Source organism: Apus apus, chromosome Z (genome assembly GCF_020740795.1).
Source record: "Apus apus isolate bApuApu2 chromosome Z, bApuApu2.pri.cur, whole genome shotgun sequence".
In the NCBI taxonomy this organism is placed as follows: Eukaryota; Metazoa; Chordata; class Aves; order Apodiformes; family Apodidae; genus Apus; species Apus apus.
In genome coordinates this window covers 16,546,183-16,569,763 of record NC_067312.1, presented here as the reverse complement: position 1 = coordinate 16,569,763, position 23,581 = coordinate 16,546,183, and the positions used below count along the sequence as shown (strand labels likewise).

Genomic DNA, 23,581 nt, shown 5'->3' with positions numbered 1-23,581 from the left:
GCTGATGTGAAATTTTATTATGTCTTCCTCCCTTATTACCTATTTTCACAAACAAAATCCAGGACAAGTTGGGCCACTGGACACTGTAGATATCCACGTGTAAACAACACAAAATGGAATGCACAGTTATTCCTGTTGATCCTCCATTGCTCAAGATCATGATGTTCTTCCCGTTTCTTTTTCTCTCAATCATCGATCTCCCATGACTGGCCTCTCCCCAAAGTTTGTTATCTGGACTGAGCCATCTGCCTCAGCCTTACCCATTTCAGTCAGAGCATTTTCATCCTCTGAATCTAGACTGAGAAAACTGAATTCCCTTAAACTACTCAGTAGGTGGATGTTATAGTTGCTCTGCAGGATAATTTTGTGAGTCTTCCTGTAATCAAAGCATGCAGTTTAACTCTTAAATCTAGTGAGACACTTTCTTACTTTTTATGTTGCAGCTATGAAAGTATCCCATATGCTTTCTAAGCATTTCTGTACAGTTAAATGGCATTGTTATTGCTATGAGAATGGAACGACTGTCTCATAAATATTTACTATGGAGGTGTGAGAAGACAAGATGACTAAAAAAGATTAAATCCATTAAAAGTACGTAATTTTTACTTAGTCCTTGTATGTATTCACTCATCTGTGAAAACAGAGTATAGAACAATGAAGACTATTTATGAATTGGCCATAGCTATGTCCAAATCTGACTTAGTCAAAGTGTGTTTTTTCCCTCCACTTTAGATAATGAAAGTCTCAGTGGGGAGATAGATAAGAGCAAAGAATTAATATCTTTGAACTGTTTCTCTGATAAGCAACAAATAATCTATTTGTTTGAAAACGACACATGATAGTAAGAGAGCTTGTATCCCATGTGATCACTATTTGGGTAAAAATAATGCTACAAACAATCTATACAGAAGACTGAACATGAAATTAGAATTAGGCATCAATGTCTTTAATGAGCCTCACTTCCATGTGAAGAATACAAGAGATTTTGGGGAAGAGGTAGAAAGATGGGCAGAGAAAATAAAAATGTAAACTAAAGACAAAATGGACACATGGCTGCATCCACATGAATGCTTCAGCTATTAAATGTTCATTCAGATGGGACCACAGAACCAGCAGAGTGGCTGTGTGACGTCTGACCTGTGGTCTGTCTGTCTTCTTGGCCAGGGTGGCAAGGAGCATATGCCCAGGGAAGAGCAAACCACATAAAGCATGGAGTTCTGTTTCCTTTAGCATATCGTGCAAGCTTTCAGAAATTTGCCACCGAGGGACTTCTGGATCTAGAGCTAGTATCCGTATGTTTAACAGCCATTGTAGTGTGTTTCTTCCAGTAGTTTGTCCAGCCACTTTTTGTGTGCATGTGAATTTTGGTATTAGGCCAGGAGCATGGGCAAGGTGTCAAAGCATTGTGACTCCGCTATACTTTCGTATTTTTTAGATGACTGTGCTGACTGTCCTTGGCTCTGCACCCTGCACTGGGGTGATCTACTTGAGAGGGCCCAAAGTGACTGAGTGGGCAAAGGCTGCTGGCTGTACAAAAATGTCCCTGTCTTTAGAGCTGAAACTAAGAGGTGCTCCTCACCTCTTAGATGAACAATACCAGGTAGCTTGGGTGCTCTGTAAGCTCCCTCAAGGGTGTTACAAGAGGAGCATGTGCCCTTCCCCTCAAAGTATGAAGTTGGTAGTCCAAAAGTTGGACATTCTTCTACAATTTAGGTTATGTGGTAGAGGAGGGAAATTATTTTTTCACGAGTCACTCTTTTTTTTTTTTTTTTTTAAATGTCTAGACATCGTTTTGTGGGCAGCGTTTAGCCTGCTAAATATTTTTTTTTTTTTTAATGTTCCTTTATTACCTTGAAAGTCTAGCAGACTCTGGTAAGCACCTGCAGTTTTAGGGTGTCTGAATTTAAGAACAGGTCATCGGCAAAACTCAGATGAGTTCTCAGAAAAGGAAAAGCCTCTGACCTAGATCCAGCCTGCTTACTTTGATACTGAGGTTTTGTTCTTTTCATAGAGCCACAATAGGATTTCAGCTGCAAAACTCCTTTTCTTCCTGCCTAATAAAATAATGCACATCTTTTTGTAGTACATAGTATTTGATGAAGGACTGTGATTTACCAAAATAGCAGACCAGCCTCTTGAGGGCTCAGATATTTAGTAAGTTAATTTCCTGAAGAACTGTAAACTAACCAGCTGTAGCCTAAAGTCTCAAAGGCATCAGGTTAGGAAAAAAATTGAAAAAGTGACAAGTGTTTCCTGCTGTGCCAGCGAAGTGAAAAAGAATGCTTAAAACCATCACTGAATTCTGCCTCAAAAAATATGTTCTTTACAGAGAAAATAATACATAATTAAAATTGTATCTTTAGGCTAAGGATTAAAGTATTTAATTTGCCTATGTGGTACTAAGCATCGCCTTACCAGGGAAAGAACCTGGTTTTCAAAGCACTGAAATTCCTGAATCCCAACCCTTATGCTGATTGTCTGCATGAAAGTAGCATTGGTTCACCTTGATCATTTTTAAGCAGATTAAAACATATTCATACCCTATATAGGCACATTTGCCTTTATGAGTGGATTATATTAGACTGTCTTAATCTACTGTAATCCGCAATTATTATTATGTTTGCTAAGGGCACATTCCTAATAATACTTTCAAAGAAAAAATATTTTGCTTGAGTATTTATGTATATAGAAAAGGATTAAAATATTTCTTGGAGAATCAGCCTTTAAATGTTTGGAGATACTCTTAGTGAGAAAGCATTATGATACTATGATTCTGTGCATGTCTGTGTATGTGCCTTTCCATTAATGTAGGAAGTTTGCCTAGCCTTTTCCTAGTAATACGTTTTTCTTCCACTTGCTAAGTTATTTGTTTCCTTCCTTGTTTTTATGTAGCTTCAAACTCACTTTGATTCAGAAGAATGGCAATAGCACTCAGAATGTTAAATGTCCACTGGCAAAAACATCAGTTTCATTTGTTATTGTATTTGGGATCAGGTGCTTGGCATAATTTGCTGTCTAGTCTGAGTTGTTTGCAGAATATAGATGCAGTTCCTTCTTCCAAGTTCCCTTTTCTAAATTGGTTGCAAATATTGTCTGTGATGGTGGAGATTCTTCCTAACAGTTTTCAGTAAAGCAGTGCACCATGGAGTCACAAGTCAGGTTTATGTCACTTCACTCCTTCACCTGTCTCCAAGATCTGTGCTATATTAAACCCACATTATCGTCTGCCTGTTCTTGACTATCAGACTTGACTACTGCTGAAAATCCAAAGCTTTTCATGGTGGTTGCATTGTAAAAGTATTTCATAAATGGTTTGATTCAATGCTTAAGGATTGTTAAGTGAACTATTTTGCATCATATCCAGCTCCTTTCACCAGCTGAAAAGAGCAGAAAAAAAACCCAAACCAACATGGCATCTTTATTGTACTTTGATTTTTTGCCTCTCCTGAACACTGCTATTCCATGAACTTCAGTTTGCCATCAGAAATGCAGGGCTTATTCTGCAGGATAAATCTGTGCAGGATTTAGATGTTCTCTTAATAGACATGCCATTTTTTTGACTCTTCTGTTCTTATAAGAAAGGGTTTCTCTCTGGAATGCATTGCTTGCCCAGTGAAATGATGTTTACTAAAAGCCTGTACTTCTTGTAGTTACTTATTGTGCCCAGACAATACTTTTTTTGTATTTGTTGTGATTACAGCATATTTTCCCTTCAAAGGACATTGTCTATCTGTTCCACTCGGTCCCTTGTAAACAGTGGCACTTAAGTTTATTTCTGGATCCAAAACTTGTGTGATTTGAACATCAGATTTTGAGTGTGCTGTGAGAGAACAGAAGCCAAATGTCTTCATGAGATACTTAGATTATCTGCTAAATTTCACTAAAAGTTCTCAATGAACAAAATTCAGCGTAGAATAGCATGGTAACATCTGCAGTTCCAGTGATATGCATTTGTAAAAAAAATTAATTTTGCTTATATTTTATGATAATGAAAAAAACAAATCAACCACAAAAACACCAAAACAACCACTTTCTGAAAAATTACAAGTACAGGCAAACAAATTCCATGGTGGGAGAGTGTTTCCTAGCACTGTTAGATTTTCAAATGGGAAAAATAGATAGTCTGTACTTTTAACATTTTACTCTAAACTTTATAAAATCTTTGTAAGAGCTGTAATTCCTTAAAAATTCTTCTTTAAGTAATTGTTTGGAACAGAATCTTATTCTAAATGACATTTATGAATTGCAAACTTTCTTCAGTCTTCTGAGTTCAGTAAAGGGGACACAGTGACCAGATAAAAGGATGAGTCAGAGAAGGCTATTTCATAGGCAAAAGAATAGAAAACTATTTTCCCCATAAGCTTTAATTTATTATTTCATAGATTTCTATGTACAGGTGTAGGAGTTCATGGTTGTATCTCTGATTGGGTACTGATACACAGAAGAAAGAGCAGTACTGAGCAGTGTACAGGAAGACTCCCTTATGAGATTCTGAGATTCATATTTTCCCCTGTGAACAATCCTTTTGACTGGAATGGGCCTACTTACGTGAACATTACTCAGATATATTTGAAAGACCAAGCTGTGTGCATATGCCAAATATCTCCTGTTGCTTTTTGTGAATTACCACACTGCTTCTACAAGTAAAATTATTCATCCTTGCCATGAAAAGGTGATCTATTTTATTTAGTCATTGCTTCTTCAGTCAAACCTCTTTTCCTGTGGAATGCAATGCCAAACACTTCTGAAAATTTTTCTGGCTGTAATGGTCTTGAAAGAATATGTTGAGTCATTTGCACAGTGTTTTCTGTGCATCTGTCAGCAGAAAGAAATGCTGGGAAGTTTCTGAAGACATCTGCTTATTTCACTGAGCTTACTGATTCAGGTCTTTTTCCTTAAATCATATGGGAGAGTGCTGTGTGACCAGTGCAACCCTGGAGGTCCTTCTAAGAGGATACTCATGAGAACCAAGTTCTAGAGCTTGGAAATGCTTTCTGATACTTTCTGGTTTATTAGAATAGACAGAAACCATCTATATCCTGTCAAGATTTGTATCCATCTTCCCTCCTTCAGATACCACTTATTTTCAGAACAACCTAAAGGCAGTGGTAGACATGAATGGGTGTGTGATTGATTACAAGGCAAATTCTTTGGGGTAGGGACAGGCTACTTCTCTTCTCCTACTGCAGTTTATGAAGGGGGAATCCAGATTGTGAGTTCAAGATCCTTTTAGAGATTTTTCTTAATTCCTGTATCAGTCTTTGCACAATGATTTTAAAGCATGCCCTTGGCAAACATAGAGGGCCATTTTAATGACACATGCAATGACTGTGATGTGAAAGGAAAACGGAATTGAGTAAAAAATGTGAAAACCACTATTATCTTTGCAGTAGTCTGTTTGTTATGAGATTTCTAAATCAGTTTGCATCTTAGCGCAAGAGTATGGCTGTGGGAAGATAAGCTGTGCCTGAGAGAATGACTACAGTATGGGAGTGGAATTGATTTGTTTGATGCCAATAAAATCTCCTGGTGAAGACCTCCATATATTCAAGTAAAAGAGAAACCCTTTCTTAATATTCTGAGGAAAATAATTTGCCTTTTACTGTTGTCCATTACAAGATGTCGTTTGACCTTTCCATAATTTATTTCTTATTAGCTGAAAAGTTAATATTACAAAAAGATATTTTTAGCAGGGTCATGTGAATTTATAAGATAAAGCACAGGATCCTGTAATGAAAGAAGAGGCTTGAAAATAGACTTTTAAAATCAGAAGTGCCGTATGATTAATGTATTCTTCAGGATAACTGCTAAGTTAGTGTAGCTGCAGAACTAATTGCAAATGATCAGTGATCATTGCTTTCACAAATGTGAGGATTTCCTAATGTCATCAAGCTAGATTATGTAATCAATCCTTGGATAAACAGCTTTGGTATTTCTCACAATTACAGTCTTCAATAGTTTTTCCAAATTAATGTCATTTCATTTAAAACATTTTAAACCGATTACTACTAATCTGGAAAGAGTGATCAACCCATTGTCAACTAGGAAATTAAATGCCCTTTTTTACTGATTGATAGGAGATCTTTTCAACTCCGAGAGGCTTGTGGGTAAGGTGTTGTTTGTTTTGTTTTGTTTTGTTTTTGAAATCTATACATTAAAACCAGAATATGACCACTTAGGAAAACATTTGACATGTATTTATAGAAATACTAATATTTAAAATTATATTAGAGAACAGCTGACTGTGTAAACACAGGATTTTTTATTTCATGGAACAGGCTTTTATTAGCTAAGGGTATTATCTGTAAATGTGTTATGTAAAAATCTCCTTATGATGCAAGTGCAAAAATGCTTCTTATTAAAAAATCATCTCTGTAGGCTAGTTGTAGAGAAATGGCCACTCTTCACCTCTGTACAGCAAAGAATAGCACATTGGAATGGGGTTGTGGAAAATTCCAGGCTCTCACAATAAAATTAAGTTAATAGTTGCTCCTGCCTAAATCCTAGGTTATACAACACAGGTAGAAGAATAATTAAGTAATTATTATCGTTTCATAGATCACTGTTGGTAGTGGCCTACATAATTTATAGGATTTGACATTATTACCCATGTTCTTTTTAATGGATTTATATGTGCGATAAATCATTGAGCAATGCAAGTAACTACTGAAACACGTACACTCTACAATGGTATTTTTTTAGTATTATTTTTTTAAAATGCCCATGCAAACTAAAACGGCAAGTGATTTTACAAGAACTGATTGATTATTAGGCAAAAGAAACAAAAAATAATTGGCAAGTATTTTCAGCAACAAAATACTCAAACAAATCCAAGTTGAGCTCACATGTTTTGTCAAGCTTTTTCACCAGATTTTTTGGTCCTTCTCTTAAACACTTTCTGTCCACAAGGACCAGGTTCTGGAGATCATCCACTCATGAATGTCTGAAATGAGCCTGACCTGTGATAAGGTCTATCACAAGCTACACAGTAATACCTAATGCTGCTTGTACTCCAAAATGGCCATTTGAGATGGCCTTGACCTCCACTCTCGCTTTAATTGCAAACATGACTGAGGTGCTGGATCCTATTTTGACACACATGTAAAGGTACATATATGGTTAAACATATATTTATTACTTTGATGTACCTCTTTAGTTTTTTCTCTTCTGTCATTATACCTCTCTTACTCCTGCATGGTACTACTTCTGAAGTAGTATTCAATTTATTTTTCACTCACCGTGTTACATACTTACAAGAAGGCCCTCCGTGTATTTTGTTTCTTCTTACTTCTGCTCACTTCCTTTTCCTTATTCTTTCTTAAGCACAATGGTATTTTGCTTAAATTCACAAACTTGGAAAGGATCTCATTCAAGAAGTAAATCAACCAACATTTGGATTTACTCAAAGACTTTGATGTAAAAATATAATTTTACTAAAATAATTTTAATTGAGATATATCACATCAAGGATATAATAGAAAAGATTGATAGATGATATCAAGATAAAATTTTATTTTTATTTAATATTTATAATAGTTATGCTAGAAATACAGTTTAGGAGCAAGATCCACAGTATGAAGCCCTGCAAAAAACTATTTTGATCTTACAACCTCTTGAATGCTGGGGCTTTAATAATGCTACTTGTAGCCTTAAAAAAACAGATTATTTTTTTCCAGCAAGAGGAGTTTATTGTTTTTCCTCAGTATGGTCTACATAAAGCTGCAACTGCTAAAGAATTTGGTACGGGTCTCTCACAATGACCTTATTAATTATTTTCACACAAAGGAGATTGATACCGTCTGGAAGGAAATTCCAGCTGTAAAATAAGTTGCTTTCCTGAGAGACAGGGAACTTGCATTAAAATACCTGCACTGACCCAGACAGACTTCTTGGCTACATCTGGGTATTTGAATCCTGAACTTGAGCTTTTTCAGGGAAGCTTCTTCAGTTCTTTCATTATTTGAGTATTTTTTTAAAGCCTCAAAACAAAAGGAAACTTATTTCCTCGCTACTCAGTGAAACCTATCTGATTCCCAGCAGTCTAAGATTTGTTTTTTAATGTATATTTATTTATTTATTGCTAAGCACAGACATTGAAAACCTACTCCTTAACTGTATTTACAAGACAAAATTTTCACTTGTGAAGAAAGAAACAGCTCACAAATTGAAAAACCTTTAACTTAGAAAGCAAAACAAGTGTAATTACAGAGGAACCATTAATCTGTAGATTATTATATTAGAGAATAAATAGTAACTTTTTCATCTGCAATCCAAGGATTGTTAGCCTATTTCCTGGAATGAGTTATTTTAGGTAATAGGTGGTCTAGAAGAAAGCATTTTAATAAATGAAAAGCATAAGCATAGTTGGTAACCTTGGCATTTAAATGGCAAGAGAGCAAGCCCGAAGCTCTTTGAGAAACAAGAGCATTTGAGCAAAGCTTGTATGAATAGGAGACACAAATACTGACGTTTCATATGTAAAATTTATATATAAAAACTACTGGTGATTTCGAGACTCGTTTATCTTAACAAGATTATATTTTTTTGGTCCTGTATATTGGCCACCATGTTGGATAACTGCCTAATATTACTAATGTCATCCCAGTTCTTCCTTCTACACTTCTTCATTTCTGAAATTATTCTCAGTTCTTTGTGGTAAATACTGTGATTTCTGATGTACGCTGCATGCCTCCAAGCACATTTTGTTTTCCTGTTCTTGTTTTATTCCTTTGGCAAGGAAAACACAAAAATCTGACAAGGAGTCCCAGGTCTTTTTTGAATACGATAAAATGTCTGCTTTTCTCTGGGACCAACAGCCCCTTTCATTGTCTCTATGTGAAGCTGAAGGGAGGATGCTGACAACACCTTTGCAATTTTAAAAGCTTATGAGTGAGCTGTCAGGTCCTTCTAATCTCCCAGAGAGAATGGGAAATGGTAGCTACACATCAGAAATTCAGGATTCAGGGATTCACCTTTTGTTTTTAGCTGTGTTTCACAGGTCATGGCTATGAATGTGAGTTTGCTGTGATTGCAGAATAAACAGACCTCTTTTGAATTGAGCTGCTTCAATATAAACATAATATTATAAGAAAAAACAGAGGATTAAAAAAAAAGACACTTTTTTTTGTGTCTTTGGAAGGTGAACCAGCTGATAAGATAAAACATGGATGTGTGTTCAAAGGAACAACTAGAAAGAATTAAATGTGGCCATAGGAGTATATTCATGCATATTAGGACAAAATACTACTTTCTTGCACTTGATACATCTGCATGCTCAGCTCTTTCTAATCTGTCTGCCATGGACTGCAAAATAAAATGGACCTTTAGTCTCCTTGTAATTAGGTTAGTACCCATGTTTAAGAATACAATAGTGTGTTTTATTCCATCTCACTGCACTAAGTATTATCTGGCGGAATCTCTGACGCTTTATTTTGCAATTAATTTAGAAGGAATATCTCTTCTCACTCACAGAGAATACATTATCAGCCTGCACTTTCCGAGTCAGTAATCTATGATCCCACTGTACAGGTACAAATGTATTTTCCCCCTCAGCTGCTTGCTGGCTCAGTCACTTGTCTCCTTTCTTGCAGAATGATTCCTGGGGAAAGCAGTACTCATACGCACTCTTCAAAGCCATGAGCCATATGCTCTGCATTGGTTATGGAGCCCGTGCCCCCGTCAGCATGTCCGACCTCTGGATAACCATGTTGAGTATGATCGTGGGGGCAACTTGTTATGCCATGTTTGTTGGTCATGCCACTGCCCTCATTCAGTCTCTGGATTCTTCACGACGACAATATCAAGAAAAGGTAATTAATTTTAATCTAACTCCTGAAGTTTTGAAATAGATTAATGAGAAGTTTTAACTGTTGAAAAAGCCGTATGAGTTTACATTAAATAATCTAGGAGATTCTGAATCCCATGGCAGATTTAGTTCAACACAGAGGAATTCAGAACACTCCATGAGCTCGACATAGTTCTGCATGAACACACTTTTCTTAGGGAGCAGACAGCTCTGCATGTCACATGCACTGAGTGAAATCTTTCATGTGAAATATGCTTTAAACTCTTCTGTGAAAACTCCATTCTCTGATTCAGACCTATACAAGGCAATTACTTGATCCAGGTAGCATGAACAAGGGCCCTGAATTCAGTACCTTGGGCATGTCTGTTCATTTCCTGTCATTCCTTTTGAATTGCGGTTTACAGATAACCTTCAACATGTGAAGAGTGGCCTTTAAATGAGGCCAAATAATAGTTTTGTTTGGAACTGCCTCAGAGAAGTGTTGTTTGTTTCATAATGGTACTGTTTACATGCTAATCTATGACCTGTTAGGTCTTTTCCAAGAAAAAAAGGAACAGTGGCCAAGGGGTAGAAAAGCAGAGAGAGTTTAGTGGAAAAAACAAGAGTTCTTTATTGAAGCAGAAAGGAAAGAGTTGTTGGATTCCTTGTAAGTTTGACTGGGATTAAAAATACATGAATGGCTACAGGGTGGGAACTTTCTGGAATTAGTAGTAATTAACAGTCAGTTGTATACTAAAAGTCAAAGACAAGTGTGAATTGAAGCTATGAAACCAGGAGATAAGACTAGGTATGGTGGCATAAGGAAGAAAGGATCAGGATGAACATGAGCAGGGGACAGTAAGGATTTGCAGACTTAGTGAGGTGCTTAGCAGAAGCCAAAATCAGTAATTATAGTAAATGGGGAACTAGAGAGGCCATGCCAGGAGAGAGGTCAGCTGAGCAAAGCAGTGAAATCAGAGAGTTCACATCAGCAAATAAGAAATACAGCCCAAGAAATAGTATTTGGCGTATATCCATAAGAAAGTCCAGAAGGGCAAACTGGGCAGAAATCCCAGTGTGATGTAACACAATCCTGGGGCAGAAACCTGGCAGAGCGTAAAGAGAGGAGAGGGTGACCCTGGCATCTGCTGAAGATGAGGAGGAATGGCCCAAGTTTGCTGGGAAAAAAAATATGGAAAAGTCAAAAAAGATTTGAGTAGGAAGGATTGAGGTGTTTTCTTTACAAGTAGGCAAAGGGTGAGGAAATGAGAGCATCTGGGAGAAAAAAGAGTTTACAGTCATTTTTGTCAAGCTTGAATCTCAACAAGACCACAGGGTCAATATATCAGAGAGAGGGAGAGGTAAGGGATGAGTTCAGTAACAGAAATTAGCCAGTTGCTGACACAGTAATCTTACAGCTGTTTAAAATGAGAACTTTGCAATTAAGAAAGCTTACAAGTGTTATCTTGGAACATAAATGAGAACTAGAGGTTTGGAAGGAGAAGAGCATTGAAACCTCTAAAAATGTGAGCTCTGTAAGTGATCATGTGAAAACCCCTAGTTAACCTCATAATAAAGAAACGGGCCTAATGCTGTTAGGTCATGTAACACTAACTGGTTTATTGGGTGTGTTCTTGCTGAAAAGAAGTAATTTTACCAAAAAGGACACTTGTAGGGAACTGTGGGCAGACACATCTTAACCATGAACAAGAAAGCACACACAAGAAGGAGACGCTCAGTCAAGTATAACTGAAGCTGCATCAGAGGTTAGGAACAACTTATACACATATACACAGATATATAAAATCATTGAAAATGTCACCATCCACTGAAACCTCATCTTAGTTGTTCTCTTGTTGTCTCCTCTTAACCTCATCTTAATTGTTATTATCTTATATTGTTATTAGCCAGACCTTGCTGGCTGCACCATGATACTACAGTGTTTTAAGCATCAAAGATATAGTGTATGTGTGAAGATACTCATGTATTTTAAACTGTGTTGAGTAAAGCCAGCTTCATTTATGTTCCTGATGTAAATTAAAACCCAGCAGCAGCCAAGTGGTAATACATTTCTCATGTTTTACTGTAACAGCAAAAAAAGGTGTTTTTTTTCCCCTCCATTTTTATGCACACACTTTATTAAACATTAGCATAGAAATGTCCAGCATTTTTCAGTTCTCAAAATTCTCATTTTTTTTGTTTTTACTTCTTATTTGTTTCCTGACATCAGTGGCAAAAGCATAGCATGAAATTGATAATCAGGAATGAAGGAAATGAGCCAGAAATTGCATGTTTCTATACTTAAAAATAAATAAATCTCTTTCTCTGGCAGCCATTTGAATGCTAGTTATTATGAGCTAGAGCTAAAGGATGTCTAAATTAAAGAAAGTTTTTTCTCCTGATTTCTGACACGTTGAAATCATATGTATGTTATCAGCTATAACAACTATGCTGACACTTTTGTATATTGTTCATTGCTTTATCATGGTTTAATAATATATTTTGAAAAAAATGTTTTGTTATAGCCTAAGTATAAGCCATTATTTTATACTGGTAATGAATACTGTATGTTTTTCCTTACTCTGATAACCAGATAAATGGGTATTTCAGAAATGAGTCTATCCTACCCATTATGTCAGCATATTTTCTAAATTTTCAGCAGATAGAAATAGCTTATATTACACTTAAATAAGAGTGGAGAAAAAGGTAAATCAAATCTCCAGCCACAGAGTTTTACTCCGGTTTCAGAGTTTCAATACATATGTTGGAATACTTATTTTTCCCTAGTGCATTGCTATTTTTTCTCCTGGAAGTGAAAAATTTGATAAATGAGGAAACTGTGACTTGTTTTAAGTCTTACATATATAGGATCATTTATTTCCTGGCTCCATTGTTTTCTTTATAAGAGTTATGGAAAGTAATGTAACTAATATGAATTGCTAGGCAACACAGAGTGAGAGCAGAGATGAAGAAAGAGGTTTTTCCTTGATTCTCCTCTGAGTAACATCATGCCAAAATCTTATCCTTCTTTTTTCTGACTGTTTTTTTCTTCTGCTGTACCTAAAAGAATATTTCATTAATGTATCTGTGCAGTTCAACTAGTGGAAGGACAGTTTCTCCTCACACTGAAAGCAGATAGAAAGAAGTGATATATTTGCTGAAATCAGCCTGTTTTCCTCGTTCAGATCCTCCCAAAGCTCAGGGCATGCAAAACTAGAACAGGCATAATTTAAAATGAAAGAAATAAGCACAGGAAGACAAGAGGGAGCTTTCATTGGGCCAAATATGTCAAACACTTTCTAAGAGCACGAGATAAGAATTTGACCAAGCATTGAATGCTGAGAGAAATCAAAGTATGGTAAAATAGCAAAAATTGCTGTACATTTTTACTGTTGTGGGCCAAAGACAATTTATCAGAATAAATCAACAATTATTATAAACTGTCAAATGTGGAAGCTGGACAACAAAATTACAGACCAAGAAATACAACAAAAAAGGACTCATTGGTACATTCTGGTTGCTTTAAAGAAGTTCTTCTTCAAAGAAGAAATGTTTTTCTGCTGAAGTGAATGTAACTGTACTCAGAGAAAAAATACTTCTCAGATTGAATACATACATTAGATCTTGGTATCAGTGAGTGAAGAGTCAATACCTGACAAAGGAGAAAGACATGTCCAAGCCAGTCATACTCAATTCATGTTCTCTTTTTAGTAAGAAATTCTGACAGACAATTCTACCTTATAAAAGAACTGAATAAATCAATGAAACAACAGCATCATAGCACTCTCCTTCCTATCTTTGGTATAAGTCAAAAGTGAATGAAGTAGTAAATAAAAGTAATATTTTAAGTTTTGGCACCTTTGACATTGTCCAGTATCTGGCAAGTCACTACATGTCAAAGACATTTGCCCTTGCAAAGGCAACATTTATTTAAAAGAACCAGAAATGCATAGGCAGAACTTGTTATCCAACTAGTATGAAACTGCCACTTGACAAGTGGGTGAAGATCATTGGTTAATATTTCTTTAGATGTTGGCAGTTTTTAATAGGAAGATGTTCATTTAATGCTGTCGATGTCACTGCATAATCTTGGTTGAAGACAGGTTAATATTTCCTCTCTTCCAGTCTGTGATGGGCATAAAATATCCAGAAACAAAGTCATAAGAGGCTAACAAAGACGAAATTTGTAGTAACATATAAAACGTCTTGTAGCATAAAGGTTTTTAAGTTGGTTTGATAAAATTACAGCTATTAGATCAATTTTCATTATGCTATAATTTTGAATATTTTATTTTTTCTCTGTTTTTAAGCAACTCAAAACAACCACGTGAGGTTTCAAAAATAGAAAAAAACAATCAAAGCAATTTTATCAATTCTGAGTAGAAAATAGGCAAAAAATATCTGTTGGTTCAACCAAATGCATATTGTAGGAAATTGAAGTCAATGACAACTATATCTATATAGTACATACTGTCCCAGTTATGGGAAAGTATCTTAAATTATAAACTTCAGATGTCCCAAAGGATATCCACTTCTAATCCTATAATCTAGTATTATCTCTTAATTTATGGCCTTTTATCACATCTTCAGTTAAATCATACTAGTTCAAAAGGACAAACAGACCTAAATATGCTTTTCTACAGAGAAAAAGCAATAATTACATATACATATAATTTAAAAGCAACTTACTAATTGGCATTGTGTATTTTTACATTGGCATCATAGGGATTTGGAGCACAGATTGCTCATTTTTCTTTTATTAAGCATCCAAAGAAATGTCTACAAATGAGTAACAGAGTGAGGGCAGGAGGGCAGCTTTATATTTTGCAGCACGAGGCCTTGTACCAGCTTTTTGAGTCTGCCACTCACAGTGCCAGTTTGGATATCTGTGTGTACTTGAGCACCTTGTGCAGGGAGGCATCTGAGGTTCTTAGAAAACTAGGAAGAGGGAGCACTTCTTTGTGCTTCCTTCTCTGAGTGGTTATTTTAGGGGCTATGCCATAGAGTAAGTCCAGACTCAGTAGCCACTCATCCAGCCAGTGATGCCTCTGCATTTTGTCAAGATGAACAGGAAGCAGCTGTCCCTTGTTTTCCTAAGTTTCGAGAACTTAGTGGTTGAACTAAAGGTGGAACAAGGCAGATACAAGTTCTCAGCATGCTCATTAGTACTGCTTTGGTGGCTGGCTAGGAGACACTGCTGGAAAATCTTAGCTATCTGTAAGTATCTTATCTGTAAGCATCAGGGACTTGCATATTCCACAGGAGTTAGGAAATGGCAATTCTGGTGCAAATGTGTAGGAAAGGAAGACCTGTGGCAAATTCAGGCCTCCATCACTGTTAACTAGTTTTGTATCAGCTTTTGGTATATTACTTTCTCAAACTAAATATGAATATCCATATAAATGTAAAAGTAAATACAATTTTTTGCAGCTTGCCCTTGCTGGAGTTCAGAGTCAGATGAGATAGAGTGAAATAGATAACAAAGAGTTTCCATTGCCTACATATTATACATGCGATTCATAAAAATCTTTTAACATCTAGGTATTCTGGCTCTTCTTGCTTAAATTAAATAGATGTTCAAATACAAATTGCAGAACTTGAATTTTAGACAGCCAGCTGATTTTGGAGTATTAGTATGTGATTTCTGGATCTGATCTGATTGGAGCTTCAGAGTTTCTCATGAAATACTGATCTCTTAAGTTTGGAAGCTTTTAATGGCATTCCCTTTTTTTTAAAAAAAAAAATGACCTCTTGCTTTTCTGCTGCTGCTGGGGAAAGCCTGAAAATAGTGTTCTGTGACTGGTCACAACTCCTCTTAACAACAATCAGTTTTCACTTACACAGCGTGATTTTGGCAATACGTCATGTCGTGTTCAGATTTCTGGAGAAGGTGAGCCACATGCAGATAAATCTTGTCTTTCAGTGCAGTTGTGCTATACAGTATACATGCCACCTCAAAGGAAATGCTTATTTTAGAGAACGAGGGATGGTTACTTCATCCTGTAGTTATATCTGCTCACCTGGAAGAAAGTAAAAAGAGGGGGGAAATGAAATAAAATCTTTTCACTGACTTATCAGCTTGTAGTTTTGCACATTTTTATAAAAATCTTACCAACTTGCACAGATACATATCCTGCCACAGTGCAGTATTTTAAATAGTAAACAATTTCTTAATTGCTTTACCAATTATCAGGTACAAGAGTTGCTAAAAGTTTTGTATAGTCTTGGATGTTTGGGGCAAATTATTGACTGTGCCAAAAGCATTATAGTCTTAGCATTGTGAAATAGAAAATTTCTTACTCCATAAAGATTTAGGCATAACTGAGAGTCATTGTCTGAGACAGTATCTGCAGATGGTTTCTGGTAGTTATAATTCTTGGTTTTGTAATTTTATTTGTAATTTCAGGATGTCTTACAGTTAGAAAAGGGTCTGTAAGTCTTGACTTTTTGATAATTCTGAGCTATCTTATCATCTTATGCTGCTTTGGCAAACATCAGGTGACAGGATGCTAAATGGATAGATGGAGTATTACTGTCTTCTGTGAGCCTTATTGATCTTTGTAGAAGCACCGAGATTTCTCAGAGTAAAGCAAGTAAACCATAACTGAAATAGGAAACATTCTGAAAGGGAAAACACACCCGGCTGCACTCAGAGAAATATTTTTAGATATTCTGTTTCACAGGGTGCATACTGTTATTTAAAAAAATGTGCACATAAAATAACTTTCAGATATGTTAATGCTTTTATTTGTGTGCATTCTTTTAGATACTTCAATGCATAATTTTGACCATTGTGAGCTCAGGCCTCTAAATGAATATGTGAATACAGCCACAAGTGTCAGTGTGGACCACACAGACAGACTTTTTAATTGGAGATGAAAATACTAGTTGTATCAGAATAGGGCCTCTACTAGCATCACTTTCTTTCTCTTTCTGAAAGCTTATCTCTAATCTGCATTCATTATAATTACCTGAATTTTTGCTGCACATGGTTATATTTAGCTTTACCTTATCTTCCCATGTTTTTAAGTGAAAAGAACAACAGATACTATTGGAACTAGTAAGGACAAAACTTTTCCCCTCTATATTCCTCCTAATAAAAAAATCAGAAATTGCTCACCTTTAACAATACAGGAATAAAAAAAAACAAGAGTGTTTGTTTCTCTTCAAGTGGAATTGAATAGTATGCTCAGTTCGATGGGAGGACTCTAGGAGAGGAATATAACCAGCCAGAATGTTATCACTAGATTACTCTCCTCTTCTGTCCTGCTACTTCATCACTGTGTTTCAGCTTCTTGTTACAGTCAATCTTGCTGGGGTTGTCAGGCTGGTTATTTTTGCCTCCCATCTCTAAAGAGGCAACTGGTTCTTCCCAGTAGCAGGTACTGTGCAAGCCAAGTGCTGTCCACCTGTGCCAAACTGTAATAGACTCCCACTGCTTCTAAAATGACAGATGGGACTTACTTTGATTTATTGCTGTGTTGTGGGTAATTTACCTAAAAAGTGTTCTGCTGTCTTGCATTATGGATTAGGTTTCTAACAGCTTTCCATATGAAATTGCAGAGCAAGCTCATTACAATTGCAGCCGTTTAAATGATGACTATATAAAATTGGTGGTGAAAGCATTAAGTTATACTAGAGCCAGATTTTACACACAATCTGCTTTCTTTTTACAGCAATTATCGTAAGGTTACACATTAAGGAGATTTTTTTTTTCCCGAAACAAACAACTATCTTCTTTTTTTCAGTTTTTGTTAGAATTTAGCACAGATTATCTTTTAGCAAGAGAAAACTCTGTGAGTCACACCAGATAGATATAGCTGGTAGCAATTATCCCAGGTACACTGGAATTATTGTACTTGTGTATATAATATTATGAGTGAGAAAATAATCCTAGCTGTGCACGTTCTGGTTTTTTCCTTTGCTTTGTTAGAGAGGAAGGCAAGAAGGAAGGATTGATTATTTTTTATCTTGACCTTTAAATCATAACGCTCTCTGGATCTCACTGTGTCTTGAGTTTTGAGTAACTAAAGCATGTTGGCCTTGAAAATAATATTTTGTATAACTAATACATGGAGTGTAAGTTTAGAAAGGCTTAGCAGTGCAGATGTTACCAGTAGGACTGAAACTTTTTGTCAGGCAAAATAACGCTTTAAACAATCCTTTGTATGCTATTGCATGCTAATTTAACAGTTGTTATTAACCTTAAAAACATGCTGTAATGCTAAATGAAGAAACCTCTATTAGAGCAGAGACCTCCATGTGTTTTTCACAAAATGCACTAGTTATCTTTTCTAGCAGATTTCCACAAGCAAAAAAAAAAAAATCAACAAAACCTATAGAGCACATTTTTCTAAACAGTAAATATTTATTAAAGCATAACTAAATCAGATAATTTCATAAAAATGCACAGTGCTATGAGTTCAAAGTGTACAGTCTGGTGTTAGGAAAATGTTATTTTCACATAAGCATCTATACAGACTGCTTCTAGACAAAATACTTGTTCATCAGCTGCCTTTTATTATCAGGAGTGCTGGATGCCTGTGTATACTGAGACAGAGCTGGTTGAACATATTTCTCCACTGCAGAATTTGATGTAAATAAAAAACTTTATTTTTTTTTTTTGAGTTTTTAAAGAAACACAGCTATTTTTAAATTAAAAGTGAAGGCAAGTGTTTGGGAGTTCAGAGTTTAATGGAGTTAGTTCCCCTAATTAAGATACCTACCTGTGTTTTTTCCTTTTTCAAATTTTTCGGGAAGGAAGACCGGCCTTTCTTTTCCACTCAGTTTGTAGAGAATGTGAGCAAGTGAGAGGAATGGGCAATCGTCTGGCAGAAGCCTATAGCTGTCTTTATTGCTGCTTCACCTCCTACACAGCATCAGGAGTTTTTCAGCCCTCACGTGGACAGCATTAGGCAGCATCAGAAAATGGACATAGCCTTGCCTCAGCCAGGAGTACCAATGACACCAGAAGCAGCCCAGAAGGCTAAGGGAAGAGCAAATAGAGAGCCCAAGAAAGTGACTGAGGTAGTTGAAAGACTTTTTGCTGTGGTATCCCTTCAAGGAAAAAAGCAGCTGAAAGTAGCGGAAGCCAAAGGTTACGTAAACTGGATGGTGGGGAGGGATGAAGAGGGGAAAGAACTAGGACTTATCTGGGGCGAAGAGGCTGTTGGCTTGTTTTAGGGAAGAATTGTGACAGACATAGGAGCTTATAATGAGGGATTTGTTAATGGCCCTTGAACTCATCTGCTATGAAGAGCCTCCCATTGGGCAATACATGACCTGATCTAGAAGCAATTTGAAAATTATTTGGCATACCGTCTAATTTTTGGGCAAAGGGGTAAAGATGAGCCTATTATTTCCACGTATATTTCCCCACTTACTTTGAGCATCAGCAGCTTCTGAAAGTAGACAGTGCAAGTAAAATAACAGAAGACCAATCAATGGTAATAATTAGCTGGACACCATCTCACATCACCTGGTCTGGTGACCATGAGGTTTTGAGTTGCATGGGCAGAGATGGGATATTAGCTCATAATCGTGGCTCCATCAAATGCATCTGTTGGGCAGACAACAGTATTTTCTGCTCAGTTTTGCTAGAAATAAAAATCTAAAGTCAACTAACTACTATAAAAATGGGAAAAAGAGATAAAAAATTCTAATTAACTAAATTGGGCCATTGATTTTAAAGCAAAACTATAAAAATCAGTGAGTAACTCTGACTGAAACACAATGGCACAATAAAACCACTAGTATATGTGATTCAGTAAATGAAAATACCATTCTTTATTGTGAAAAAAGACTGTATTTCAAATTTCTGTTTGCAAAATATTTAAGAAACTGTTTCTTGCTCTGAATGAGTTCATAGTTTGGGGAAGATAGTGAAAAACAGTGAAACTCCTTGCCAAACAGTGCCAAATCCAGAAATTATTTGGGACAGACATAAACATTATCTCTTCCTTGTTTTTTACCTCGCCTTTATTTTCCTTCATTGTATCTAATTATTTCTACTGATAATCCCCAGTTCCTATTCTGTGTCTAAGGCAGTCACTCTATCTGGCAGAGAGCATTTGTTCTCTTTTTCCTGAAAACATTACACAGAAAATGTCTGTTTTGTGGGATTTAGTGAAGATCATCTAAACCTTCCACCAGCCTTGCCATGGCAGGAAAAGAGTGTTCATTTTCTGAAGGATGCTGTGCCACTTATGCCAACAGGTGAGAGCTTCCTGAGGGAGGGTGCAGCAGTGTAATTACACAGAATAATGTGACACAGCAGGAAAAAGTGAATAATATGAAAGCATTGTTCTGTGGAATATCCGTTAATATTAGGTGTATGCACCATTGGGTGTGACATTTAAATTTGCAGTACAGTTATGAATCGAGTAGAGAACAATCCTGTGGCACTCTGAGAAAATGAGCTGTCTCTGTCTGCAGCAACTGAAGGTGATTCCTCAGTGGAGTGGTTTGGGTTTCTATGTCACACCGTAACTAAAGGAACAAAATTGCTCAAACCAAAGTTTAACTTCATAGTCTATGTATGTGACTTCCAACATACTTTCCCTGAGTGGCAGAGAAAGCTTCTGTGCTGGCCATCAGTTTGAGAAAATGTCAGTATCAGACATGAAAAAAAGAAAGAAATGCCAGCCTATACTTGACGTGGATGTTCTTTGGCCCTTAAAATCATTAGGTTACCACAGGTAGTCAGTATTTATAGTGAGGTTCTTACATAACACTGAAGTCTTAGCTGAATCATTATTCTATTTCTGTAGTTCTGAGGAACTGGCATTGTAGAGCCCATGTGCCCATGTTTCATTATGATTACTCCAAATGGTGCTTCACTTTAAAATATATTAATGTAATGTGAAGAGATTCAGAATTCTTCCAGCTCTTTCTTCACATCTGATTGAGAAACAAAATACAAATCAAAAGCCTTTCCTTGCCTTAGCAGCTTGTTACCTGTGTTTTTCTGATAGTCCAAGTGTTGCACTATCTGTAGGGGATGCACTTCTATTTTCCTGGGAAGCTTTCCCTACAATTTCATTGCCATTGCACAAAACCTTGTGGTCTAGACTGCAAGTTTCTTGAAGATTGAAAAGAGCCCTGGTGATCTTTTATGTATCTATTGCATGTTTAAAACCAAGCCACAAACAAAACAAAAGAAAACAGAACAAAACAAAACTTTTTTTAAACCAAACCTAACCAAACACTATGCCTTGCCCACCTGGAAGGTCCCTCCTTGGCAGGGCTGTGTGCATGCCAAGTCAGCTTTTCCCAGGGTTCTGCACCACAGCCTGACAGTGGAATGCCATTGTCAGTGCTGCTAATGGTGTCTAACATTTTTTGTTAGACAAATGTCTAACATTTGTTGTAAAACGTCTAACATTTTACATCTAATGGATATGAAACAATAGCTACTGGAGGCTTTCATACTCATAACCAGTGGAAATTGCTTCTCTTGCCATGGAAACAAAGGCTTTTTTATTCTACTCCAAAACTAACGTAAATTTTGCTAAAATTTAAGGTGCTGAACAGAGTGCTTCTAAAAAACTTAGAGTGGTGTCTTGGTTTTGTTATGGGAAAAGGAAAAAAAAAAAAGAAAAGTATTATTTTACAGAAGTTCCATTACTTCTCTTTAGCAATTACAGCTCTGTGACTTTACCTTTGGAAGAACTCAGCTATATTGAATAAAACACTTTTCCTGAGTGTTTCTGAAGAAATCATCAGCACAGAAATACAGTATCATAATTTCTGTTTGAGTTAAATCTCCACAGAGATGTGGGAAGTTATCCACTTTAGTTGGAGAACAACAAACGAGACTTACTCTTTATGTAAGATTTGATGCATTTGGGTGATTGCATGTTTGATAAATTCAACTGTTTCTTCAAAACCAGAAATATCACAAGGTTTGTTGTCTATTTGTTTGAAGAAAGCTATAAATTTCCTTAAAATAAGTTCTTTGCAGAACATGCTCCATTGTCTTTTCTCTCTCTGATAGGCTTTCTAGCTATCTTATTTATAATTTTCATTCTAATTAAAGAATTATCTTTTAAGCCTTATTAAAACATACTAATTTTTTTCTGTGCCTAGTGATACGTTTCATCATTCTGGAATACAGGAGGATATATCCTGTCACTCACAGGCATTCCTCTGAGACTGTCAGGTCTATATTGTTGCTTTTCAAGGGAGTATAAAAGGTTGCTTGGAGTATTACTTTAGTGCCATGGGTTTCATCTATCAGAGGAGACTTCAGGTGCCATAAATTAATTTTCCTAAGGATGACCCTGGAGTTTTTATACTTCAAGAGTAGGTAAAGACAAGGTAAGGAGAAAAAGAAGATAAGATTACAGGTATTTTGTTAAGAATTAACAAAACACAAAGGCTAGTAACATGAGCAGTTTGTTGTACTGTTGCAGTTCTTGATGCAGAAGGCACAGAATCATTATTCTTGTATGATATTGTCTGTTAACTTAAGCTGGAGACTTAAGGAGTCTGACAAACAATATTAGATTATTTAAAAAAAATAAATTATAATCTTGAAGACTCCTTGACTGGTGGAAGGGCTCTTTGCTTTGTGCAATAATAGCAAGCTGCATACTCAAATAAAATATACAAGAGGATTTCAGACTGTGTATTAAACAGTAGATCATAAAGTAACAATAGTATTAATGAGGTTACCTGCTCAGATGAGAGGTTTTCTGGTCTCATTTAAGTTTCTGAGGTTCTTAAATAAAATTTTGGTACTGCAGCTGTCAGTCACTGACTTAGGTGTTTGAATGTGAAATGCCACTGAGGAGGTGGATTACTTGCAGCTAAATGACCTGTAAAGACTCTTCTTTCCAATGAGTAGGAACTGCGTAATATGAGTCTTTGTCCATGTTTCCCACCTTTATTATCTGTAAACAATGATACTTTATTATCTGTAAACAATGATACTTTATTGGAAAAGCAAGGTGAATATCATCACCTACATCACAATTACTGTCCCTGTGAAGAACAAGACAACTTTGTCCTTCTACCATGATACGTGCTTATTAGGCAAACAGAAATGACACAGAGATGCCCAGCCTAGATGAACCGTTTCCTCATCAGTAGGGCACTGCTGTGAAATGAGGGAAGGCCAGTTTCAGGTCTCTGCTTAGAGAGGTCAAGAAAAGCAGTGTCTCCTATTATTGAGCAACTTGACTATCTTTGTTTACTGAAGAGTCTCTTAGTGTCTCTCTTTAGCTTTGGACAGACCTTCCCATTCATGATGGGAAGTTTATTGCCTTGCAATTGTCTTTGAAACTGATCTAGTTAAAAAGCAAGCTCTTTCTGGTGAATTGGCATTTTCCTCTAATTAATACAGGACGAACTGGCAAGCCATTATTAGGTCTTACCCTAGCCAGCATTTCCAGGATCAGCAGCTGTATTGTGCCAGTGTTTGTCTTCCTTGTGCTGGTGCTGCTAGTAATATAGATCTTGGCACAACACCAGGCAGATGTAACAATTATGGTGCTAATAAAATTTTTTTGTCCTTCTTTACATTGCAGCTATTAAGCAATAGATAGAGAGTTGCACAATTTCAACCTAATTATACCTTTTTCTATATTCCTGTTCTAAATGACCACTTCAGATCACTTCTTGAAATAACTGTATTTCCTGTGAGATGTTAACAACTAAGCATGCCCATTTAGCTAAAGACATTGTAGCATAGGCCAAATTTAGCGTTTTGCAATTTCAGTATTGCAGGATCAGTGGGGTGAGGTGAAGCCCATGCCACAGGAAACCACTGCTTCTGATAGGCAGACACAACATGCA

General features: G+C 36.3%; 1 protein-coding gene across 1 annotated transcript in view; it reads left to right on the top strand.

Moving 5' to 3' along the window:
• HCN1 (hyperpolarization activated cyclic nucleotide gated potassium channel 1) overlaps window positions 1-23,581 on the top strand; it is a 197,877-nt gene that overhangs the window by 120,764 nt on the left and 53,532 nt on the right. The window contains exon 4 of the mRNA XM_051643424.1: window positions 9,591-9,809. Coding sequence (XP_051499384.1) covers window positions 9,591-9,809 — 219 coding nt within the window. The remainder of the gene's footprint in view (window positions 1-9,590; window positions 9,810-23,581) is intronic.